The sequence below is a fragment of the Arachis ipaensis genome, chromosome B1 (assembly GCF_059453495.1).
Source record: "Arachis ipaensis isolate K30076 ecotype BB chromosome B1, ASM5945349v1, whole genome shotgun sequence".
Lineage (NCBI taxonomy): Eukaryota > Viridiplantae > Streptophyta > Magnoliopsida > Fabales > Fabaceae > Arachis > Arachis ipaensis.
In genome coordinates, this window is record NC_142436.1 from 77,866,633 (window position 1) to 77,888,300 (window position 21,668).

At 33.3% G+C, this 21,668-nt stretch overlaps 3 protein-coding genes across 3 annotated transcripts; 2 read left to right on the forward strand and 1 right to left on the reverse strand.

Moving 5' to 3' along the window:
- Positions 1 to 3,947: 3,947 nt before the first annotated feature.
- Positions 3,948 to 7,286, reverse strand: LOC148577152 (eukaryotic translation initiation factor 3 subunit H-like). The gene is made up of 12 exons (XM_088501517.1): positions 6,925 to 7,286; positions 6,758 to 6,837; positions 6,202 to 6,318; positions 5,996 to 6,099; positions 5,694 to 5,760; positions 5,341 to 5,474; positions 5,211 to 5,259; positions 5,020 to 5,091; positions 4,833 to 4,934; positions 4,685 to 4,752; positions 4,398 to 4,550; positions 3,948 to 4,261 (listed from the first exon to the last, which is right to left on the reverse strand). Exons 1-12 carry the CDS (start codon positions 6,932 to 6,934, stop codon positions 4,204 to 4,206), a joined length of 1,014 nt encoding a protein of 337 aa, XP_088357643.1. The 5' UTR covers positions 6,935 to 7,286; the 3' UTR covers positions 3,948 to 4,203.
- Positions 7,287 to 7,638: 352 nt separating this feature from the next.
- On the forward strand, positions 7,639 to 9,593 carry LOC148577153 (TMV resistance protein N-like). Its single transcript, XM_088502845.1, has 2 exons — positions 7,639 to 8,126; positions 8,312 to 9,593. Exons 1-2 carry the CDS (start codon positions 7,657 to 7,659, stop codon positions 9,591 to 9,593), a joined length of 1,752 nt encoding a protein of 583 aa, XP_088358971.1. The 5' UTR covers positions 7,639 to 7,656.
- Positions 9,594 to 9,688: 95 nt separating this feature from the next.
- Positions 9,689 to 11,065, forward strand: LOC148577154 (putative disease resistance protein At1g59780). Its single transcript, XM_088502846.1, has one exon. It carries the CDS (start codon positions 9,689 to 9,691, stop codon positions 11,063 to 11,065), a length of 1,377 nt encoding a protein of 458 aa, XP_088358972.1.
- The last annotated feature ends 10,603 nt before the right edge of the window (positions 11,066 to 21,668 follow it).

Genomic DNA, 21,668 nt, shown 5'->3' on the forward strand with positions numbered 1-21,668 from the left:
TTTTTTGAAATTATTGTAATAAAAGACTGAATATTATACCATTTTTAAAGGATACCTAGTTTGTACTATTAATATACACACGTGCGCTTCAATAACGCAAACATATCATTCTTCATCTTTGCATTCCTTCTTCTTCGCTTTCCTCCTTCTTAGTCTTTGCATTCCTCCTCCTTCTTCTTCTTCTTCACCTGCCTCCTTCTTCTTCTTTGCCTTCCTTCCTCTTCTTCGCGTATTCTTTCTCAATCGTCATTTTTTGATTGTTGTTGTTGTTGCTGAGATTTTTCTTTTTCTCTTTTTAATTGAGGTTCATTTGGATTCAGAAATGAATTCGATGTATTTTTGTTGATGATTGAGTCTTTTGGACTACTTGTTTAAAATTAAACTAATTTCGGTTCATTTGTAAATTAATTGAGGTTCACTTAATACTGCTGATAATATAAGTATTGACCAAATTTTTTATTTCTTAAGTAATTTCGGTTCATTTCTTAGTTTAATTGAGGTTCATTTGGATCCAAAAATAAATTGTATGTGTTTTTATTGATGATTGAGTCTTTTTTATTGGTTATTCAAAACTGAAGTAATTTTGGTTCATTTGTATGTTAATTGAGGTTCACCTGATGCTGCTGATAAGTATTGACCAAATTTTTTATTTTTTAAGTAATTTCAGTTCATTTCTTAATAGTATTCCCTTATTTCGTGATAATATGAGTGCTATACATATTTCAAAAAATCCTGTGTTACACTCAAGAACTAAGCACATTGAAGTAAGATATCATTTCATTAGAGAACATGTGCAAAAGAAAACTATTAATATTCAATTTGTAAAATCTAAAGAACAATTGGCTGACATTTTCACTAAGCCATTGTGTCAAGAAAGATTTTGCAAGCTGAGAACTGAACTGGGAATGACTACGTTTGAGTTTGTTGATTGATTGATGTTTTTCTGGTCTCTGTTATTTTGTCTCGTGGGTAGTAGGGAGATAAAATTGGACAAATGATGAATTCTTCAAAAGAAGGCCTATACAAAGCCCAGATTAATTTTTGAATTGAAACATGAAAATTTGTGTCTTAGAACCCAAAGCGCAGTACCCACCATTGGGCCTATGTAAGACAAATCTGGTTCACATGATAGGGTTCATTATTTTAAATCATAAATTTCTTTTATTTTTAAAATTTTTATGAGCAATCACTTCATTCCATTCCAAGTCATGTCAGTTTTAAACTTTTATCATTCCTCACGACTTGTCTTTTCAGTTTTCATGGTTTTAAATATTCAAATTATTTTTTGAAAACCATTTTCATTAATGATTTTGCTTTAAAAGAGAAGGTTTGTTCATTGCATTAATGACCCCCTTTACTCTTAATCTCTCTCTCCCACTTCCCACCTTCGGCGCACCCTTTATCTTCCCTTCTCCATTCTTTTCTCTCAAATATGAGGAAGAAGATTGCTACAAGAAGCACCGGAGCATACATTCCTTCCAAAAATCCTCCTCATTCCAAGTAACCACAGTTACACACACATACACATTCACTCACACTCCTCTTTTTTTCATTCTTCACTATCATCCGAATCCATGGCAAGGAAGGTTGTTCACCAAAAGGGGTCTTCGGCTCAAAAAGAGACAGCATCTTCCCATGGTAAAAGTGCAAAGGAAGAGGAAGCCCCACCGTCACCTCCTCCTTGCCGCTCAGCTCCTCACCCCACTGGCCGTTCTGCTCCTAGTCATCATCCTTCTCGAGGTCCAAAACGCTCTATTCTTCAAAATACAAGGGAGCCCCTAATCTCGAGTCTCTGGACTTCAAATAGAAATATGGTAAAACTCATTCTCACTTTGACCCTTACTGTTTTGTATCCTGTGCGGCCTATGAGTTTCATACACAAGTCCTTGCAATCCGTAATCTCTGTTCTTCCTTTGTTATTGATCTCGATGCATTATCTGACAAAGGGATTGATTTTAAAACAAACTTTAATTGGTTTTATGTGCATTCGCTTGTAAAAATCTGACTCTGTTTTTTAAAGATTTCATGTCTTGAAAATTCTTCATCATCTCTTAAGAATTTTTTAGAGCTTGTATATAGGTATTGTTTCTATGAATATTTTGGTACAAACAGGATAATCAAAGCACATATTGCGGGGGAGCATATTGAACATAACAAAGGGGGAGAAATATGCGAATCTTCAAAGGAAAGTATTCTATCCTAATGTTTTCAATTCATTATAATAATGTTTGTCATCAAGGGGGAGATTGTTGAGTTTAAAAAACTAATATTAAATTAATATGATGAACAAATATTATTAAAAGTATTATTAAGTGATTAATAAATTGTTTCCAATTGTTTGTTTGATGAATTTGGTTTGTGTGTAGGAAAGAAAATTATTTTTTCTCGCCCAGTTATTACAAGCATAGTTTGACCATTAAACAAGTTTAGCCTAATACAAATTTATTTTAAATCATGTGGCTAAACTTTAGAAGGGTAGTAAAACCAATTGGCCCAAGAAATAAATGTAAAGCCCAAGTCAACACTACTTTTGGTCCAAACATATCCTTAATCCAAAATAAAAGAAAAGAAGGAAATGGACCCAGCATTCTTCGGTTACCTACTCTTTTGGTTCAAGTAACACATTTTCCAAGTTTCAACTCAATTTAATTTTATTGAGACTTCCACCAAAAGCTATTCTCTCTTCTCTCTCCTCTTTGTTGCTTTGGTCAAATCATTCATTCATCAAAGAAGAAGAAAGAAGGAAATGGAATGCTCAGAGGTTAGATTATGGATGATGGGAAAAACATTTTTGCCAAATCAAAGCAAAGTAAAGAAGGCTACAATCCAGTAGCTAGACCTCTCGGTCAAGCACCACAAAAAGTTTCTTTTCCCTTTGTGCTTCACCAAGGATCAAAGAAAAAAGCTTCAAGGTCTCAAGCATGGAAAAAGCAACAATGGAGAACGTGAAGCCATCTTGGGTCAGAAGCAAATCAACGCTCAGAATTAAAACTTGGGGTCAAAGTCAAGTTCAATGGTCAAGATTGAAGAAGCTTGAAGAAAAAGGATGAGAGAAAAGAGGTGAGCATGCATGCAATAGCCTCGGTCCTCTCCCTCCTCTCTGTTGAGCCGTTGCTACTCTGATGTTGAAGAAGAAGAAAGTGTGAGAGTTGAACTTGTTTCAACCTTGGAAGCTTCACCCTTCTATATTAAGGGTGAACGGCCAAGGGTTGAAGGCAAGGAGAATAAGTGAAAAATACAGAATTCACTCTCATAGCTACCCAAACTTTAGAGTTCTTTTCCTTCATGTAGTTTATTTTGTATTTTCTTTTTCGCTACCCAAACTTTAGAGTTCTTTTCCTTCATGTAGTTTATTTTGTATTTTCTTTTTCTCAGTGTGGATCTATCTGAGTCTCATTGTGTGAAGTTTGTAAGAAAAAGTTAACGAGAGGTAAAAGGCAGTGAGTTAAAACAATGAGAAAAAACCATAAGATGTTTCAGAGATTCTTTGTACATCTTTATGTTTTGTGTCATAATTCTATAGAGATCCCGTTTCAAGTTGAGTTAGTACTTTGCCGTTTCAAGTTGAGTTAGTACTTTGCTGTTGAAAGTTAGGTTTGAGTCCTATTCAAATTCAAATTGGGTTTAAAATCTAGATTTGTCCCTAATAGGATTGAATAGATCCTAAGAAAATATTGATGTTTGTAAACTTGAAAAAGAGATATTAAAATTCCATTATAGTTGTGATGGAAATTAGATATAAGCTACATTACACCTAATAGCTGAACCAAAATATATCTAGGTGCTATTTCTTCTTTCCCTCTACTTTTCTGTTTCTGTTCTCAGGAGACAAAAATGACAAGACAAAAGTAAAAATATCTCCTAAGTTCCCTTGAGAAAGAAAAAGTAATATTCAGCAGAAAAAATAGCTAAAATTCAACCCCCTTCTTTTAGCACCATGATAATCAAACTTGATGTTGCATTCAGTAATCGAGCGCACATTATAGATCAAGGATCCTAAAAATAATAAAATATAGAAAATTAACATATCTGCTTACAATTGGATGGGTTCTCATAGCAATAAATAAACACAAAACGATTACATTCCCCTTAAAACATGATCTTCTCTAATATACTATCGAATAAGCCACAAAAATCTCATCCTATATGGAAAAGAAATTGGATCGAAGCACACATAAGAATAAACTACAAAATTTTTGCCTTTCATTCCTCATGCAAAGCCTTCATCAAATAGAGTCTGTTAAAACTCTGCCCTGACACCCTGCAAAACATGCAAACAAAGATATAATAATGTAAAAAAACATAAACATTAAAACAACTATAGTGAATTTGCTTCACATAAATTTGAAAAACTAATCAAGTTCCATGGTTGTCTTTAAAAAATAGTGTTAACATACCCATTGATTTGGTTGCAGTAGTTTGAAATTTGATTAGTAATGAGGAAGCTCTCCAACCGTGATGGTTCAGGGAGTGGCTTGAAGATGGGGTTTGAAGGATCTTCCTCAGGCAAAGGGTCCTCTCCAGCAGCTTTACGTGACATGTTCTCCACCCTATAATGCAACAACAAAATTTTATACTGAACCAACAGTCAAAACATGGATAAAGTAAACTATTACAACTGCCAAAGAACATTTAAGTTGTCCATATGCCTTAAACACCAATATAAATACAAAACAAATCACACCTTCTCTTCTGAAGCCAAGCTTGCTGTTGAGCCTGCTGACGCGACAAGCTCCTATAGTAGAATTGGAACTGAAACAGAATACACTTCAGTCAAATCTATTTTTCAAACCTAAAATAAAGAATCGTGCTGAATAAGAACCTAGAATCACCTTTTGTTGTTCTAGGGACAAGTCATCCATGCATTCAATCAAAAATTCCATGTTCCTCTCCATTAATGAACTGGTTGACAATTGAAGACGATCATAATCACACTGCAATGGAAAAACAGCAGTTGATAACATAAACTAAACTTTTAAAATAACCAAAATAACCTCTTAAGAAGATCATAGTTATTACCTGGGTAACCGGAGAATCAGGTTCCAGTTCTGTCATAAAAGCACTTATAAGGGCAGAATTTGAAACTTTGATCTGAGATACAAAAATATAGTAAACAAGATCAGCTTAAATATCAATTGGCTAATAAAAATAAAATCCAAACATTACAATGAAGCTCATGCAAACATTACAGTAAGGCCGAGAGAGCTTACAGGTATTTCCTCAAAGATATCCACCCATGATAAGTTCTTCTCCCTCAACCTATTTCAGAAGAATGATGATAAATAAGAACTTACATATAACTATTTATATAGAATAACAATTATTGAAGTCAATTCATACTTTTCTCCAGTGAAATTGTTGCTGCGATAGAGTTCCATGAATGCATCAGAAAGCTTCAAGGCCTTAAGGGCTAGGACACCTTGATCAGCCCTTGATGGATCATATATTATGCAAACACAGCGTCTAATATTCTCCTGAAAACAGTTTGAAGGAGTATGCTCATTAGCTACACCTCAGTTGATTAAGAGTTGAATAGTTTGGACTGGTTTGTAAAAGTTCACAAAGTTTACACCAAATAGCAAATTCTGTGGGCATTGCACATCCTTAATAGCGTAGAACTATAACTTGTACTCCAAGAAACCCAATCATAAGTGATATTATGCCAAAAGAATAAATTATTCATGAACCATTACCTGGTAATTCATGAAGGTTTCAATCAGTTCCACAGTCTGAAATGAGCCAAGCAATGTAGATTGGTACCTAAATTCATGGAGTTATCTTGTGTTATATTAATCATTATAGAATACAGAACAGTTTAGCACTATGGCTAAAGTTCTTAAGGACACTTTATTATAATATAGGAATTTGTAATTTCTACTTTTGTCTTCCTTGCAACGTATATCAGTTTTCGACGGATATAAAATTTATTTAAGTTTTAGCTTACTAGTTGCTCTTTTCTAGTCAAATGTGAAGTGGTATTTTTCATCATACATACCATCCAACGGTATTGTTGTCAACATTCACCTCCCTCAGGCACCTCATCATCTCAAGCTGGTAATTTGCACCATCAGCTTCAATTTCTTCATCCTCCTCCCTCATCTACAAGTTATAGTAACCAAATTAGGCATTTTATAATTGCAAGAGGAGAATGGTATTGATAAGAGAATTTGAAAAGAAGACAAAATAAAAAGTGTAACATACCGGAAAGGGAAAGCAGTTAGTAACTTCAAGAACACTGCCAACATCCAGCCCAAGAAGCTGTCCAGTGACTAGAGAAGGTGAGTGGTCCTTACAATGCTTAATTATCTTCAGGATAACCTGTTCAACAGAATTTCAAAAAAATCACTTCAAAAAGATAGACAAATAAACTAATTGAAGATTTTCTCAGAAAAGGAGACCCTGCCTCAAACTTTCCACCCATGTATGATCCAATTTTAAAAATAGGAAAGGGGTACATTAAACATTACACACAACACGCAACATAAAATATGATACCTATAACTATCAATGTCACCAAGTTAAATGTTGCAGTTTCCAAATTCCATGTCATAGATGGAAGTTAAAATGCATCACGTTAGTAGAAAACTAAATGCGAAAATAAAACAGTGACCCAGAATATCAAATAACGGAAGCTTCCAAAGCCCCATGTAAAGGTAATCTATCTCGTCATTCCTGAACATGCTGATGGAGAATCTAGCATATGAGCCTGTGAATTAGATTGAGCAATTAAAGTGATAAAATTGGTAAGAACTCTTACCAGCCCTTCCATCTGGACGACTCTGAGAGGCGGAGCAGCCTCCTCGGTAGCAGCCACTTGGAGGAACGACCTAGCCATAGCTACAAAACACAAATTACCAATGATGAGTTCAGTGAATCAGTAATAATGTGAATTAAAAAAAAAAAAAGAAAATTGAGAATGTTTACTGTTAGCCATGTTTGTGAAGGTGAAATTCAGCACGACGCGCACACGAATCGGAAGGAGGAGATTCCGGTGGTTCGAGGTGGCGGAGGAATCTCTTGGCGTTCAGCGTTTGGGAGTTGGGAGATCGAAGAAAACCCTAAACGCCGGAGCAAAGAGAAGAGAAGAGACGAGTGAGACGAGGTTTTTGTTTTTCCTCTGTATTGGGCTCAAATACTTCAGCTACAATTTTATTGGGTACTAGTAAGCCCAAATAAGCCCAAATAAAAAGATAAAAGATAAGATTAACATCATCCTCAAAAGCTAAAAATAAACCGAAAACTTTATGACCAAAAAAAAAAAAGAGTTAAAACTTAAAACTCACCTCGTGCTGGGTTTTGACTTTTGACTTTTGACTTTTGATCCATCTTTAGCAGGAGAATGTTCAGTGTTCCTGCATTGTGATAATACGGTGTCGTCAAAGCTGCGTTCTTTATTCTAACCGTTGATTTGTTTATGAAGGGTTCAGATTATCCGTTCCCTTAGAGGACTGCAAAATGCAAGTAAAATATTATGTTGACTCTCCAAGACCAATAAATAATGCAAAAAACAAAAATCGAAAGCAATCATGAAAGCTAGCAATACTATTCTATAATCATTTGCCAATATCAATTTCTATTTCTATTCTCTTAATTATATTATATCTTTTGTTGAGTACTCTTGAATATTGCAACTAAAAGCTTGCAAAGACTGTTATCATGGCAGGTTCATCATCACATTTCAAGTATGACGTTTTTCTGAGCTTTAGAGGCTACACAAGACTCAGATTCATAGACACTCTCTATCATGCTTTGATCAATAAAAGAATAGTGACGTTCAGAGACAGCGAGGAACTGAGGATAGGCGAGGAGCTGGAAGGTGCTCTTCTAGAAGCAATTGAAAGATCAAGGATGTCAATTCTTGTACTCTGTGATGAGTATCCAACTTCCAAGTGGTGCCTTGATGAACTCGTCAAGATCATGGAGTGTTCAGAGAATGGAAGGAAGCGACCGGTGTTACCAGTTTACTACTATGTGGAAAAATCAGATGTGCAGTACCAGCTCAATGAATATGCAAAAGCCATGGCTGCTCATAAAGAAAAAGGAAGATACAATCACAAGTTGGAAGCATGGAAGTCAGCTTTGTCTCAAGTAGGCAAGATTTATGGTCAACGCTGTAATCAGAATACGTGAGTACTGACTAGTTACTTTAAAGCTTTTTAAATATTTTTAACGATTTGGGACATATATATGTTTTGATCTTTGTTGGTTCCATTGTAGGATGTGATTCTCTTGTTTATTAGTAGTTTATATATTTGTATAGAAGAAGAGAAAATTAAAATACAAAGAAAATGTGTATGTATGTTGTTTGCAGACCATGGGGTAAGACTATTGACAAGATTCTTGAAGAGGTCTCAAAAAGACTTCCTCCCTTGCCTCTTTATGTTGATCGCCCACTTGGATTTGAATCTGAACTTGAAGAGGCAAAATCACTTCTAGAGATTGATTCTCATGCTACCAGTTTTATGGTGGGAATTCATGGAGATGGTGAACTAAGCAAATTTGTTGCAGAGCTTTATAACAAGATCAGGCCTCACTTTGTAGCTGGAAGTTTTCTTTCTAATGTCAGTGAGAAAACAAATGAAAACAGTGGTGGCCTAGAAGATCTACAAAAGACTCTTCTTTCTGAGATGGGAGAGGAGGTAAAGACTAAGATTGGAAGCACATTCAAAGGATCCTCTGAAATAAGACAAAGACTAGGCCAGAAAAGAGTTGTTCTAGTTTTGGATGATGTTGATAGAATCCAACAACTGAATTCATTAGCAGGAAGGATTGATTGGTTTGGTCCTGGTAGTAGGATCATTATAACAACAAGATATGACAATCTGCTACGCGAGCATGAGTTAAATATTGGTGTTGAGATTAGGAGACATTGCATTGTTGGTAGACAGGTTGAGGAAGATGATGCAGACAAAGGAGATATAGTGGGATTCATGGATGACTTCAGCTTTGTAATTGAGCAGCTTTATGATGCAAACAATAATGTCGTCTCCATCATTGGCATGGGTGGGTCGGGTAAGACTACTCTTGCTCAAAAGATCTATAAGAACAAAGAGGTCAAGGATTTCTTTCCTTGCCGCGGATGGAGTCGTGTTTCCAAAGATTACAAGCCAAGGGAAGTATTGTTGAGGCTCCTCCACTCTTTGATGAAGTCCACATCTACATATGAAAATTTAGAAATGGAGGATCTAAAGAAGATAGTGAGCAATTACCTGAAAGGGAGAAAGTACTTGATAGTACTTGATGATATGTGGGAACCTGAAGTATGGGACGATCTAAGAGCAGCCTTTCCAGAAAGCAATGGCAGCAAAATTTTAATAACTAGTCGTAATGAAGAGGTGGCAAATTATACAAGCTCAAGACCCTACAAACTTCCACTCCTTGATAAAAGAGAAAGCTGGGAACTGTTTTGCAAGAAAGTGTTTCCGGGTAAAGAGTGCCCTTTTGATCTAGAACCTCTTGGTAGATCAATTGTTGAAAGTTGTGGAGGTTTGCCACTTGCTATTGTTGCCATTGCTGGGGTTGTTGCCAAGAAGAAAAGGTCAGAAAGAGAATGGCAGAGAGTTAAGGAGTGCATCCACTGGCATCTCACCTAGACTAGCTGTCTGAAGAACTGAAGCCATGCTTTCGATATCTTGGTATCTACCCTGAAGATTTTAAGATTCCTACTACAGAACTAATCCAATTATGGATGGCTGAAGGTTTCATGCAAGAAAGTGGATTACCAAATTCACCAGAACCAGAAGTTGTTGGTGAGGAATACTTAAAAGAGCTAGTGGATCGTAACATGGTACTTGTGTCAAGACAGAGGAGTGATGGGGGTGTGAAAGAATGCCTAATCCATGATCTCTTCCGTGACCTCTGCATAATATTGAGCAAAGCTGATAACTTTTTCGAGGTTTGCACTGGGTCCAATATCCATACTCTAAGCAACCCTCATAGATTGTCCTTGTTGTGCAGTGAAGTGTCTTACATGTCCTCAATCAAAACTAATCAATCAAGCACTCGTTCTTTGTTCTTCTTTGCCGGAGAGGATTCTTCACATGATTCTTTAAAATACTTCCAATCAGTTCAAGTGCTACATTTGGGAGGACAAGCATGGTTTCTACGCATACCCAGTAATTTTCAGGCTATGATCTTCCTAAAGTACTTGAAAATAACAATAACTACTTTAACTAGTGAAGTAACAGAAGCTCCTGAGTGTATATGGAGCCTTTCGAATTTAGAAACGATGGATACAAGAGGTTGGCAAACATCTTGCATTCCAAAAGAATTTTGGAAGCTCAAGCGATTAAGACATGTCTATATATTATCCTCAGATGGTGCAAGTCTACCAACAGAGGAGAATGGAGACGATAGCAGAACAAAAACAATAATGTGGAATCTTCAGATTCTCTGTGGAGTGGATTTTGATACACCAACAGCATTCCTATTCAGGGAGGGAAGATTTTCCAACTTGAAAAAGTTGACTTTATGGTTAAATCCTGAAAGGGAGAAACATAGTTTGTGGCATGAATTATTGTTCAGTTTGCAGCATCTGATCAGTCTTCATAAGCTGAAACTAAACTGCTGTCCTTCAAATCTTTCAATACATGCAAAATGGTTTCCTTTGAATCTTGCAAAGATTACCTTGAGAGCGTTTGGTAAGATGGACTGCAGTTCCATGAAGGCTCTAGGACAGTTTCCCAACCTCAAAGTTTTGAAACTATTAGGAGGTACCATTCCAGACCCTCTTGATTGTGTCACTGGGGATTTCCCTAAACTTCAAGTGTTCAAAATGATGCAAGTCCCAGTCCAAAGTTGGACTTTAGAGAAAGGTGCAATGCCTCGCCTTCGATATCTGTTAATATGGGACTGTATTGGATTGTGTCAGCTTCCAGAACAACTCTGGTCCTTGACAACCTTAGCGAAAGTGCGTGTCACTGATCCCTCTGAGGAATTGAGAAACAGCTTGCAAGATGTTAAGGTAAATCATAACTGTGATCTCAAACTATCACATTCCATTGGCATTGGGCTCAGGAGGAGAATGTTAAAAGACACGTTGAAAATGAGTGACACAAATTCATAATATAATAGCTTATTTTGGTGTGTAAATAATAATTAATAAAAAAAAATATTAAACTCTAAAATCTAAATGAATTAGTATTTTTTATTTTATTTTTATTTAATTTCAAATAAAAAATAATAATGACTTATTCTATTAATATTTATGATAATAAATAAAATTATTGTTATATAAATAATTTAATATGAAGTAGTTTAATTTTGTGATTATGACTACAATATTCTTATAATAACTTTGTATCTATTCATGAGTTTAAATTTTGTACTATGAAAAATAAGAACAAAATTGACACATATTTTATGATTAAATGATGAGAAACATTAGAGAATTATTAAATATTTTTAGTAATTAATTATTAATATTTGAAAATATAAAAATATAAATTAAAAATATATTATTAAATTATTAAACTAAAAAAATTAAATTAATAACAAAAAATAATAATAAAAAATAATAAATTTGAATAATCTTTCTAGTATTCTCTTAAATGTGAGATATAAAACATGGAGTAAACACCCAATCCGGTCCCTGTCCATATCAAATTAGGACAACGCCATCCTTCACCAAAAAAGTAACCCACGCCGGTCTCTGTCTATGCATAAAATAACTCATCGCGCCCCCTCTCATGTATTCCTGTCCATGGACAGGGACCGGCGTGGGTTACTTTTTTGGTGAGGGATCACGTTGTCCTAATTTAAAATGGACAGGGACCGGGTTGGGTATTTACTAAAAAAAAATTAAAATTAGTAGTGTCAGAAAATATTACAAATTTTTTATTTTTTATTAAGATATAATTAGTTAAAATATGACACTTCTATATGTTGAATATATTTTAAATATAATACTTCTCGATATTCATCCGATACAGTAAATCAGTAAAGTGTTCGCATGTCATAATTGATATAACATGGAAAAAATATGTATTAAAATATTGAATCATTTGTTATATTGACACATTGTGTTTAATACAAATAAGGCAACATAAGAGAAGATTGACGGAAAAGAATGACACAAAAGTAAAAAAATTGATAATACACAATAAAATTAGTGAATATTACCTTGGTCATAAGATATTTCACGTTGGCTATGTGAAAAGATTTTAGTAAAAAGAATTGGTAAAATATCTATTATACCCTTAGTAATGAACTAGTATTCGAAATTCCTATTAACTTCTTTATTTTTTCACTGACGAGCAGCCACGAAGCAAAGTTAGGTTCTATACTTTTCAAAGAAAACAAAATCTAATATAAGAGAATAATAAATTTGTCAATAATAAAAAATTTAATTTTTTCATAACAAAAAAAGTATTTTTTATGAATATTAAACTTATTTTTATATGGTGATTAATTTTTTGTGTATGTTAAGATAATATAATTGTATAAAATAAGTTCTATATCTATATTATTAAAATCTTTTAACTTTTTGAATTTATTGAAAAATTAATATATTTAGGTGAATTTTTTCTAATATATTAATTTTAATAAATTGAATAAGAATTAATTTAAAAATGAAAGAATATCATAGCTTAATTTTTTTCTATAAGAAAAAATTTGGATATTTTTGTTGAAAATTGGCCCTTTATTGAAAAAATTTGGATATTGCTGTAGGTGGAACAGGTCTAATATATAAGGTGGATCATAAGTCATAACTAAAACACAAAATACGTATTGAACACTATATGTATGCCATGCTTGGACGAATCTTTGACGACGCTGTAGTAACATTCCTTGCGTATCCAATTGTCAAATATCAATTTAGACAAAACACCATTTTTATTTCTATACTTACTAAAAATAATTTCTAAAATATCAACTGTCGTAAAATTTTAAAAATTAGTCAACTAGTCTTTATATAATTTTTTTATAATATTAAATTTGCAATATTTTTTTACACTACTACTTTTAATATTTTTTTTAGTAAACACCCAACCCGGTCCATGTCCATTTTAAATTAGGACAACGCGATCCCTCACCAAAAAACTAACCCACGCCGGTCCCTGTCCATGGACGGAAATACATGAGAGGGGGTGCGATGAGTTATTTTATGCATAGACAGGGACCGGCATGGGTTACTTTTTTGGTGAGGGATCGCGTTGTCCTAATTTAATATGGACAGGGACCGAATTGGGTGTTTACTCTAAAACATGTATATATAGTGTGAAAGATATATCATTCATTCATCATCATATATAATAAGAGTGAGCACGGATCGATTTGGTTTGGGTTTATGGTAAAATTAGAATTGAATCGATCAAAATATAATTGGTTCGGTTTGATTCGAATTTATGTTTTTTTATATATGTATCCGAATTAAACCAAACCTATTAAGAACGAATTGATTCGGTTTGGATAATTGGGTACTTGATGACTTTGGAATTTATAAAAAAAAAAACATATTTGTATCTTAAAAATTCAACAAGTACAATAAACATATAACATCAATAGAAATAATCTAAACATATTAAAAACTAAATATATTAAAAACTAAATTCACTAAAATCAAAACATATTAATAATGAATAATCATTTTCTAATGAAAAAGACATATATATAATTTTTAGTTAATTAATATATGATCGAATTTGTGAGTTGGTTCAAATTCTACACCCTAAAACTAATACCTAAACTAATTACTAACAAAAGTCGTCGATTTAATTTGGATTAAATGTGACCATTAATTTCAAAACTAATTTAATTAGTTTAGTTCAAATTTAGACGGATAATATATATAGTACTGCAATATATTTAGACGGATAATCGAATACCCAATAGTGTTCACCCCTAATATATACTAGGGTATAATATACAGTAATTAGTATAAAATTTGCCGGTGGGTGAAAGCAATAATTGTCAAGACTAAGGTCTTTTTATAACAAATATATATCATTCATTCATCATTATCATATATATAAAATACTGCAACTAGCAAATAATATAGTAATTACTATAATAAATTGCCGGTAGGTGAAAGCAACAGTCATCATGAAAAAATCAATGAGTAATAGTTTAAATGACATAATCTCTCCATACTCAATTAAGAAGTTGCGAGTTCGAGTCTCATATCTTTATCTTTGGTAAAAAAAAATAGTCATCATGAAAAAACCATGTGATTTTTTAAAAAAAAGCAAACCTTATCTAATAAAATAAAAAACATGTCAAATATCCAAAATGATTGTGGAACACTAGAACTATTTGATTTATACTTTAACATATTATAAATGGATAATTTCCCTAAATGGATTTATAATGCTTAGTTAAGGATTCAGATTGCCAACTAACGAAGAAATATATATTATGTTCAATGTGATGAACATTATTTAATAATCTATATCTTAAGAAAATAGACATCTATTTATATCGATCATATAAAAATTAATGCTAATATATAATAGAATGAACTTATGCCATATTGCCTTTTATATTTATGTCATATCGATAATTTTATATATAGACGACAATTTTATAATTTTACAATATAAAAAATAATTAAATTTCTATATAGTATTACCATGTCATTTATCCTCATTTATCATCAATATAGATATAAAATTTAAAATAATTTTGATATGCCACTAAAACATGAAAGAGATTCTTAATCAATTAAATTATATATATAACTATTTAATTGAATTAAAAAATAATAGTTAAATCTAATTATTATTTACATTAAAATAGTATAATTTTTTTAAATAATTATATTGAATTATATACAAATTACTATGTTGGGTTTGGCTGAAATGATTATCAAACATTATTAAAATATTAAGTGTTCAAATTATTTTCAATTAGTTGTTTGATGTTGTTGTTAGTGTGCAGGAAGAAAAAATTAATTTTTATAATAGGCCAAAAGCCAAACAAACCCAAGACGAACATTGAATTAACTTAGAGTTGTGCAGAAATTAATAATGGCTGAAACCTTAGAATTAAAGAAAAGAAATTCTAAGCTCAAATCAAAAGTCCATAAACCAAAGTTGATAAAAATGGAACCCAAGGTTTACAAAGCATGTTTCAGTTGGGTTTACAAAGCATGTTTCAGTTATCTACTTATTTGGTTACTGGAACTTAAATTTCAATTCAATTAATTATATTCTTTAGTAACTGAAACTCTAAATTCAATTCAATTTAATTTGTATTGATAGCTTTCACCGAAAGCTTTCTTGCTTCCTCTCTTCTCTCTCTTGCTTCATTCAAATCAATCATTCAAAGAAGAAGAAAGAAGAAAAATGGAAGACACAGAAAAAAACCTATGAAAAAAAGTTAAGAAAGATTTTTTTCACAAAAGAAAAATCTATGAAGAAGGGCCAACAAATTTCTTTGCCATGGAAGGAAAGAAAGGCCTCGGTTCATGAAGCAAATCCATCTTGGCAAAGGCACAGCAAAAGTTCATTTCCATTTTTGTGCTACAAAGAAGACATAAGCCTCAGAGTCTCAAGATAGAAGAAGCAAAAATAGAAACGTAAAGCCATCTTGGATCAGATGCTCATCAACGCTCAGAATCAATTCTTGGGGCCAAAGTCAAGATAAATGACCAAGATTAGAGAAGATGGAAGAAAAATGATGAGAGAGAGAAGAAGTGATCTTGCATGCATCAGTCTCGATCTTCTCAATCTCCTCTGGTGAAGCCACCGCTACTCTGATGTTGGAGAAGAAAGATGCTGTGAGGGTGCAACTGGCTTCAACTTTGGAAGCTCCACTCTTCTATATTAAGGGTGAACAGTCAAGGGTTGAGATAAGGAGAGTAAGTAAAAAAGCACAGAATTCTCATAGCTACCCAAAAGCTACCTGAGTTCTTCTCTTTCAATAGTGTTTATTTTATTTTCTTTTTCTTAGTTTTATCTGTCTAAATCTCATTGTGAAAAAGGCAAACATGATGAGGTTTGTAAGAAAAAATTAATGAAAGAAAAAAGATAGTGATCAAAATTAGAGAAAAAGTCATAGATGTCTCAGAATTTCTTTGAACATCTATTGTTGTGTGTCATGATTATGTGGAGATTTTCTTGCAAGTTGAGTTAGCACTTTGCTGTTGAAAGCTTGGTTTGAGTCCAAGTCAAATTCAGATTAGGGTTAGAATATGGAATTGTCTCAGATAGGATTGGGTAGATCCTAGAGAAGAATTGGTGTTTGTAATCTTGAAAAAGATAGTGAAATTCCATCATTGTTGTGATGGAGACTGGATGTAGACTATATTACACCTAGTAGCTGAACCAGGATATATCTGGTGTCAATTCTTTTTCTCTGCTTTTTTTCTGTTTCTAGTTCTTGATGTGTGAGCATCTTGTCTATTTTTCCTAGTGAATTTGCATCTAATTTGTTGAGTTTAATTAAGAATTAATTATATTTTAGCCACTATGGATGCTATTTTGAGTTTTGTGCAATTTTATTTATTTTAGGTAGCATTCGGATGGATTTGATGAAGTTTCTGCAGAGAAAGAGAAGAAATTAAACCAAGGAGATGATCAGCGAATACCGACGCGGATGCATGGCTCACACGACCGCGCGGAATAGAGGAAATCGCAATGACGCGAACGCGTGGACTGGAATCTGCACAAATAACGCGAACGCATGGACGACGCGGACGCGTCACATGAGCGATCTGCAGAATTGACAGAAAACGCTGGGGGCGATTTCTGGGCTATTTTGACCCAGTTTCCAGCCCAGAAAACACAGATTAGAAGCTGCAGCATGGACAATTCAAGTGATCCCCATCCATCCTTTGAAGATTTGATTATTTAAATTAATTCAAATTTAAATTCAAATTTTAATTCTAAGAAAAGATATTATTTTAATTTTTAGTTTTAGATATTAGATTTCAAATTAATTAGGATTAGTTATAAAAAGGGGAGACTTCTCTCCTAGTAGAACATACCATTAGGGGATTCCATTAGGGAATTCTATACAAATTTACATTCTACATTCCATGAGCAACTAATCCTCCATTGTTAAGGTTAGGAGCTCTGTCTATCTCTATGGATTAATTTTATTGCTTTTTCTATTTTAATTTATGTATGGATTTATAATTTAAGAATTATTTTCGCTCTTTATCTTATGAATTTGGGTGGAACGGAAGTATGACTCTCTTTCTATTTGAGTTCTTGTAAAACTTGGAAAAGCTCTTTACTTGAACAACAGCTTGAAAACATATTCTCCTAAATTTTAATTATCTGAATTTAACAGGATACGTGACATATAATCCTTTTACTTCTTGGATAATTAGAGTTTTTGTGGCATATAAACTAGAAATTGATCATCACCCTCTAATTGGAATTAATTGACCAAGGAATTGGCTGTTGATGAATTTTAGAGGAGACTATGAAGGTCTAAGGAATTAGGGTCTAGTCACATATAGTTTGCCATAAATTAAATCCTACATAATTAAAATAGTTAGTAAGAAAAGTTAATCCGAAAAAATAGATAACTCTGAAGTCTTAACTGCCTTCTCCATATTTTATTCCCAAAGTAATTGTTTCCCTGTCTTCTATTTAATGCTCTTTAAATATTCAAACACTCTTTTTAGTTTGTCTAACTAATCCTATCAAACGTTATTGTTGCTTAATCCATCAATCCTCGTGGAATCAACCCTTACTCACGTAAGGTATTACTTGGTACGACCCGGTATACTTGCCGGTAAGTAAGTGTGGTTGTAAATACCGCACCAGTTCTCAGGAGACAAAATGAAAAATATCTCTCAATTTGTTACGAGACAAAACTAAAAATGTCTTTTGAAGGTTGTAGAAGGCTTAGAGAAGGGGGGTTGAATCTATGACCTTCTTTTAGTTTAATGAATTAACCCATTTGAAATGAACTAACAGCCTGAATCTGTTTGAACTAAGCAGCGGAAAATTTATGAGACAATTTCATTTTGTCTCATGAATATCAGAAAACAAGGCAGAGCAGAGAAGAGAAAAGCTAACAGCACCATGTATCCTGGTTCGGTTGCCTTATGCTATGCAACCTATGTCCAGTTTCCTTCACAACAATGGAGGAATTTTCACTATAGTTAAAAGTATTACATACACCAATTTCACAAGATTGACACAATCCTTTCACACTCAAGTTCTAACCTAACTTGACATTGGTTATGCTAATACCTAACTCTTCACTCTTAGTGCTCACCCAACTAAGAAAGGGATACCTCACTGGTACTGGATACAAGACACAAACTTACCAAAAGAAATATGAAATTAACTCTAGACTTTTCTCTCAATTGTATCACTCAGTCTCTTTCCACTCATTGGCTTTTACTTGAACTCTCTCATTATGCCTTTTCACTCAAGAAATTACAGAAAGATAAACATTGAAAAGTAAATTACAATCTGTAAAACATGAAGGAGATTGACTCTTCAACAGCCTCTTTGCTATGTGATAAACCAGATTTGATAGCCTCTGATTCAATTCTTCATACTGGTGGAATGCACCTTGATTAGGAAACACTGTCCAGTTAGATGAACTTCTTCAAAGGCCTATTCTCAGAACATACACCTCAAGAATGCTGGTTATCTCTCCTTGATTCTGAATGAAGAAAATTTTTTTTTTTTATCTCATTGCATGTTGCTAGGTTGCTCTCTCTAGGTCAACTTCTTGAGTTTTGTGCTTCACCAACCCACCATCTCACTTTTTCCCATTAAACCTCAAAATAGAAACTTTGGTTCTGACCTTCTCTTGTTGATCGAAAGCCGTAGGAAAGCAGAAACAAATATCTTCAATGGTAAGCCCAGATCTTGGCCATTGAGAAACTACTTAGTCCCCAAGACACACTTGTGACTGTAGATGCACAACAGTGAGGATCAGAAATCATCTTTCCCATGTATCCCATTTCGGACTTGGCAGAGAGTTGGGAAGAAGAGAAGATAGTAGTATGCATGTAATAGGAAATGGTTTACCTTTAACCTTTACCTAAGCTTGATTTGGTTTGACCATGTTAATTTGACATCAATCTTTCTTGCCTAACCTTCTCTTTCTTTCTTTTTCTGTGAACAACTTATGGAAGAAGCTCTCTCTTACTTCTCTGCTATCTGACCAAGAGAAAAAAGTGTACGTTGCTTTTTCTTGGTGAAAGCACAAGGGAGTGTGATGAATCCATATTTGATGATATATTTTGGCTATAATTGGATGGATTTCATCACATAAACACACACTTATTCACCAAAATAGCATACATTTGTATTTGATCCCTAAATTGAACTTAAATGTGAAAACATGTTCTTTTGTGCTTATTTTGACTAATTCTATTCTATTTACCTTCCATTCGATACCTTGATGTTATTTGTGAGTGATTTCAGATGAATAAGGTAGAAATGGAAGAGGAGCATGCAATTGGGAGAAAGCATGACGAAAACAAAGGAGGAGAGCTTAGCCATGCGTGCGTGTGCACAACAACCTGTGCGTACGCACAAGAACCCAAGCAGAGCGAATCCAGAGCATCGCGAAGTGTGCGTGTACACAACCCTCTGTGCGTACGCACAAGTGCATATTCGGCGAAGTGTGCGGACGCACACATCTGTGCGTCTGCACAGGTACCAGTGCGTGCCTTCATTAAAAATACACGTGCACTCGCGTTTTGGGGCTCTTTTTGGTCCATTTCTAAAGGCTTGAGGCTGAGATCAAAGGCTATATGAAGGGGGAATGAAGGCATACGAAGGCATTAGGATTTAGATTTTATTTTTCATAGTTTTACATAGTAGGAGTAGGAGTAGGAGTAGTGTAGATTAGGAATTTCTCTCTTAGATTTAATTAGGGTTTGTAGCATTTTATACTTCAAGTTTATTTTTTTATTATAGCAATTGCATTGTAAGTATTCCTTTAATTTCTCTTTTAATTACTACACTTGTTCTACACATACTTCTATTTGACTTTCCTTTGTCAATATATGCTTGGTTTTGCAATTTTGAGTTCTTGTTCATGAATTTGATGTTTGATGCTTATTTTATGTTTATTGAGTTACTTTTATTGATTGTGATCATTTATGGTTCATAGCTTTCATGATTTTCCCAATTTTGCCATATTTTATGTTTATGCCCTCTATGTATTCGATGAAATGCCAATTTTGATTATGGAGTAGATTTTCACCCCTTGACTTGGGGAAATGAGTTTATGGATTACTAGAGCTATAATGTCCAATATTTAGTGGTAATTCTTGGGGAGTTAGTTGATTCTTGTTTCCATTAAAGCTAGCCTTTTATCAACTAGTTGGTAAGTTGGTTAGGACTTATAGATTAAGGTCAATTATGCTTGTTTGACTTACTCCTCGTTATTAGGGGTTAACTAAGCGAGATTAACTCATGATAATTACTATAGTCGTGGTTATGGCAAGGAAGGGCTTCCATAATTCATCCCAAGTCAAGATTTCATTTATATTTTGAACCATTTTTCAATCATTTTATAGTTTTACTTGTTTATATTACATGTATAGTTCTTTTGTTCTTTCATTACTTTATTAGTTGAAACTTGCCTTGTTCTTTTATCTCTTTATTTCTTTATTGCTTGCTTATCATTGAAAACCCTTTGCTTTCCACAACAAAAATTGTGTGCACTCTTTGGCATTAGTTCCTAGGGAGAACGACCCAGGACTTAAAACTCCCGGTTATTTTGTGTTGATTGTGACATCTTTAGGATTATAATTTGATTGATGATCAATAGTTGGGTTTGGACTATACTTGCAACGTCAATCATATTTTTCGTGCGAAAATCTAAACCCATGCTTTTGGTCACTTATCAGAGTGTTTGAATGAGAGAGGTAATCGGGTTTGGATCGGGTTTGATTTGCTAGGCCCATCTGACTCCTTGCTTTGTTTTTCTTTGGGCTTTCATTGCTTTGTAGCCCACCAGCTTTGTTTTTGATTTTATTCAGTTTGAGCTGCTTTGGTGTATTAATTTTAGCCTGCATCACTAAATCAAAACAATCAAAACCAATTGGGTAATTAACCCAATAATTTAATGTTTGTCATCATCAATTATATTAGTTAATTTCTTAACTCAACATCTTTCAACCTGTTACGAGACAAAAGTGAAAATATCTCCTGAAGTTTATTGAAAAAGTAAAAGTAATACTCTCCGAAAAAAGAAGTTAAGATTCAACCCCCTTCTTTTAACCACTTATTACCATCATACTAAATGAATCTTTTGTAGAATTTGTTTTTTTATTTTACAAATTAACCTTTAAATTTAATATTAATTTATCTATTATCTAATATTCTAATGCATTCTTAAATAATATAATATTTTAAATCAAGTATATAATATAATTAAGAGAAAGTCTAGGAGATAATATTTTTATTAAAATTTGGTCAGCACTTAACCAATAAAAGAAAAGTGAGTAATCCTATATTATTGGATGAAATCTCATGCCATTAAAAATATAAATAATAATTAATTGATAACTACAAATCACAAAATTTACTGGCTCTTGACACTCTTCATTAATTAATTTAATTTTCTTTGATATCATGCAGAGATGTTAATAGAGAATGAATCCTCTCAATTTTTTTTAACAATTGAGAGAATAAAATGTGATCTCCCACCATTAATTTTATAAGTGAGATAAAAAATAAATATAAAAAAATAATAAAAAATTAGAGATCGTACTTTACACTTTTATTTTTTTTTAACAA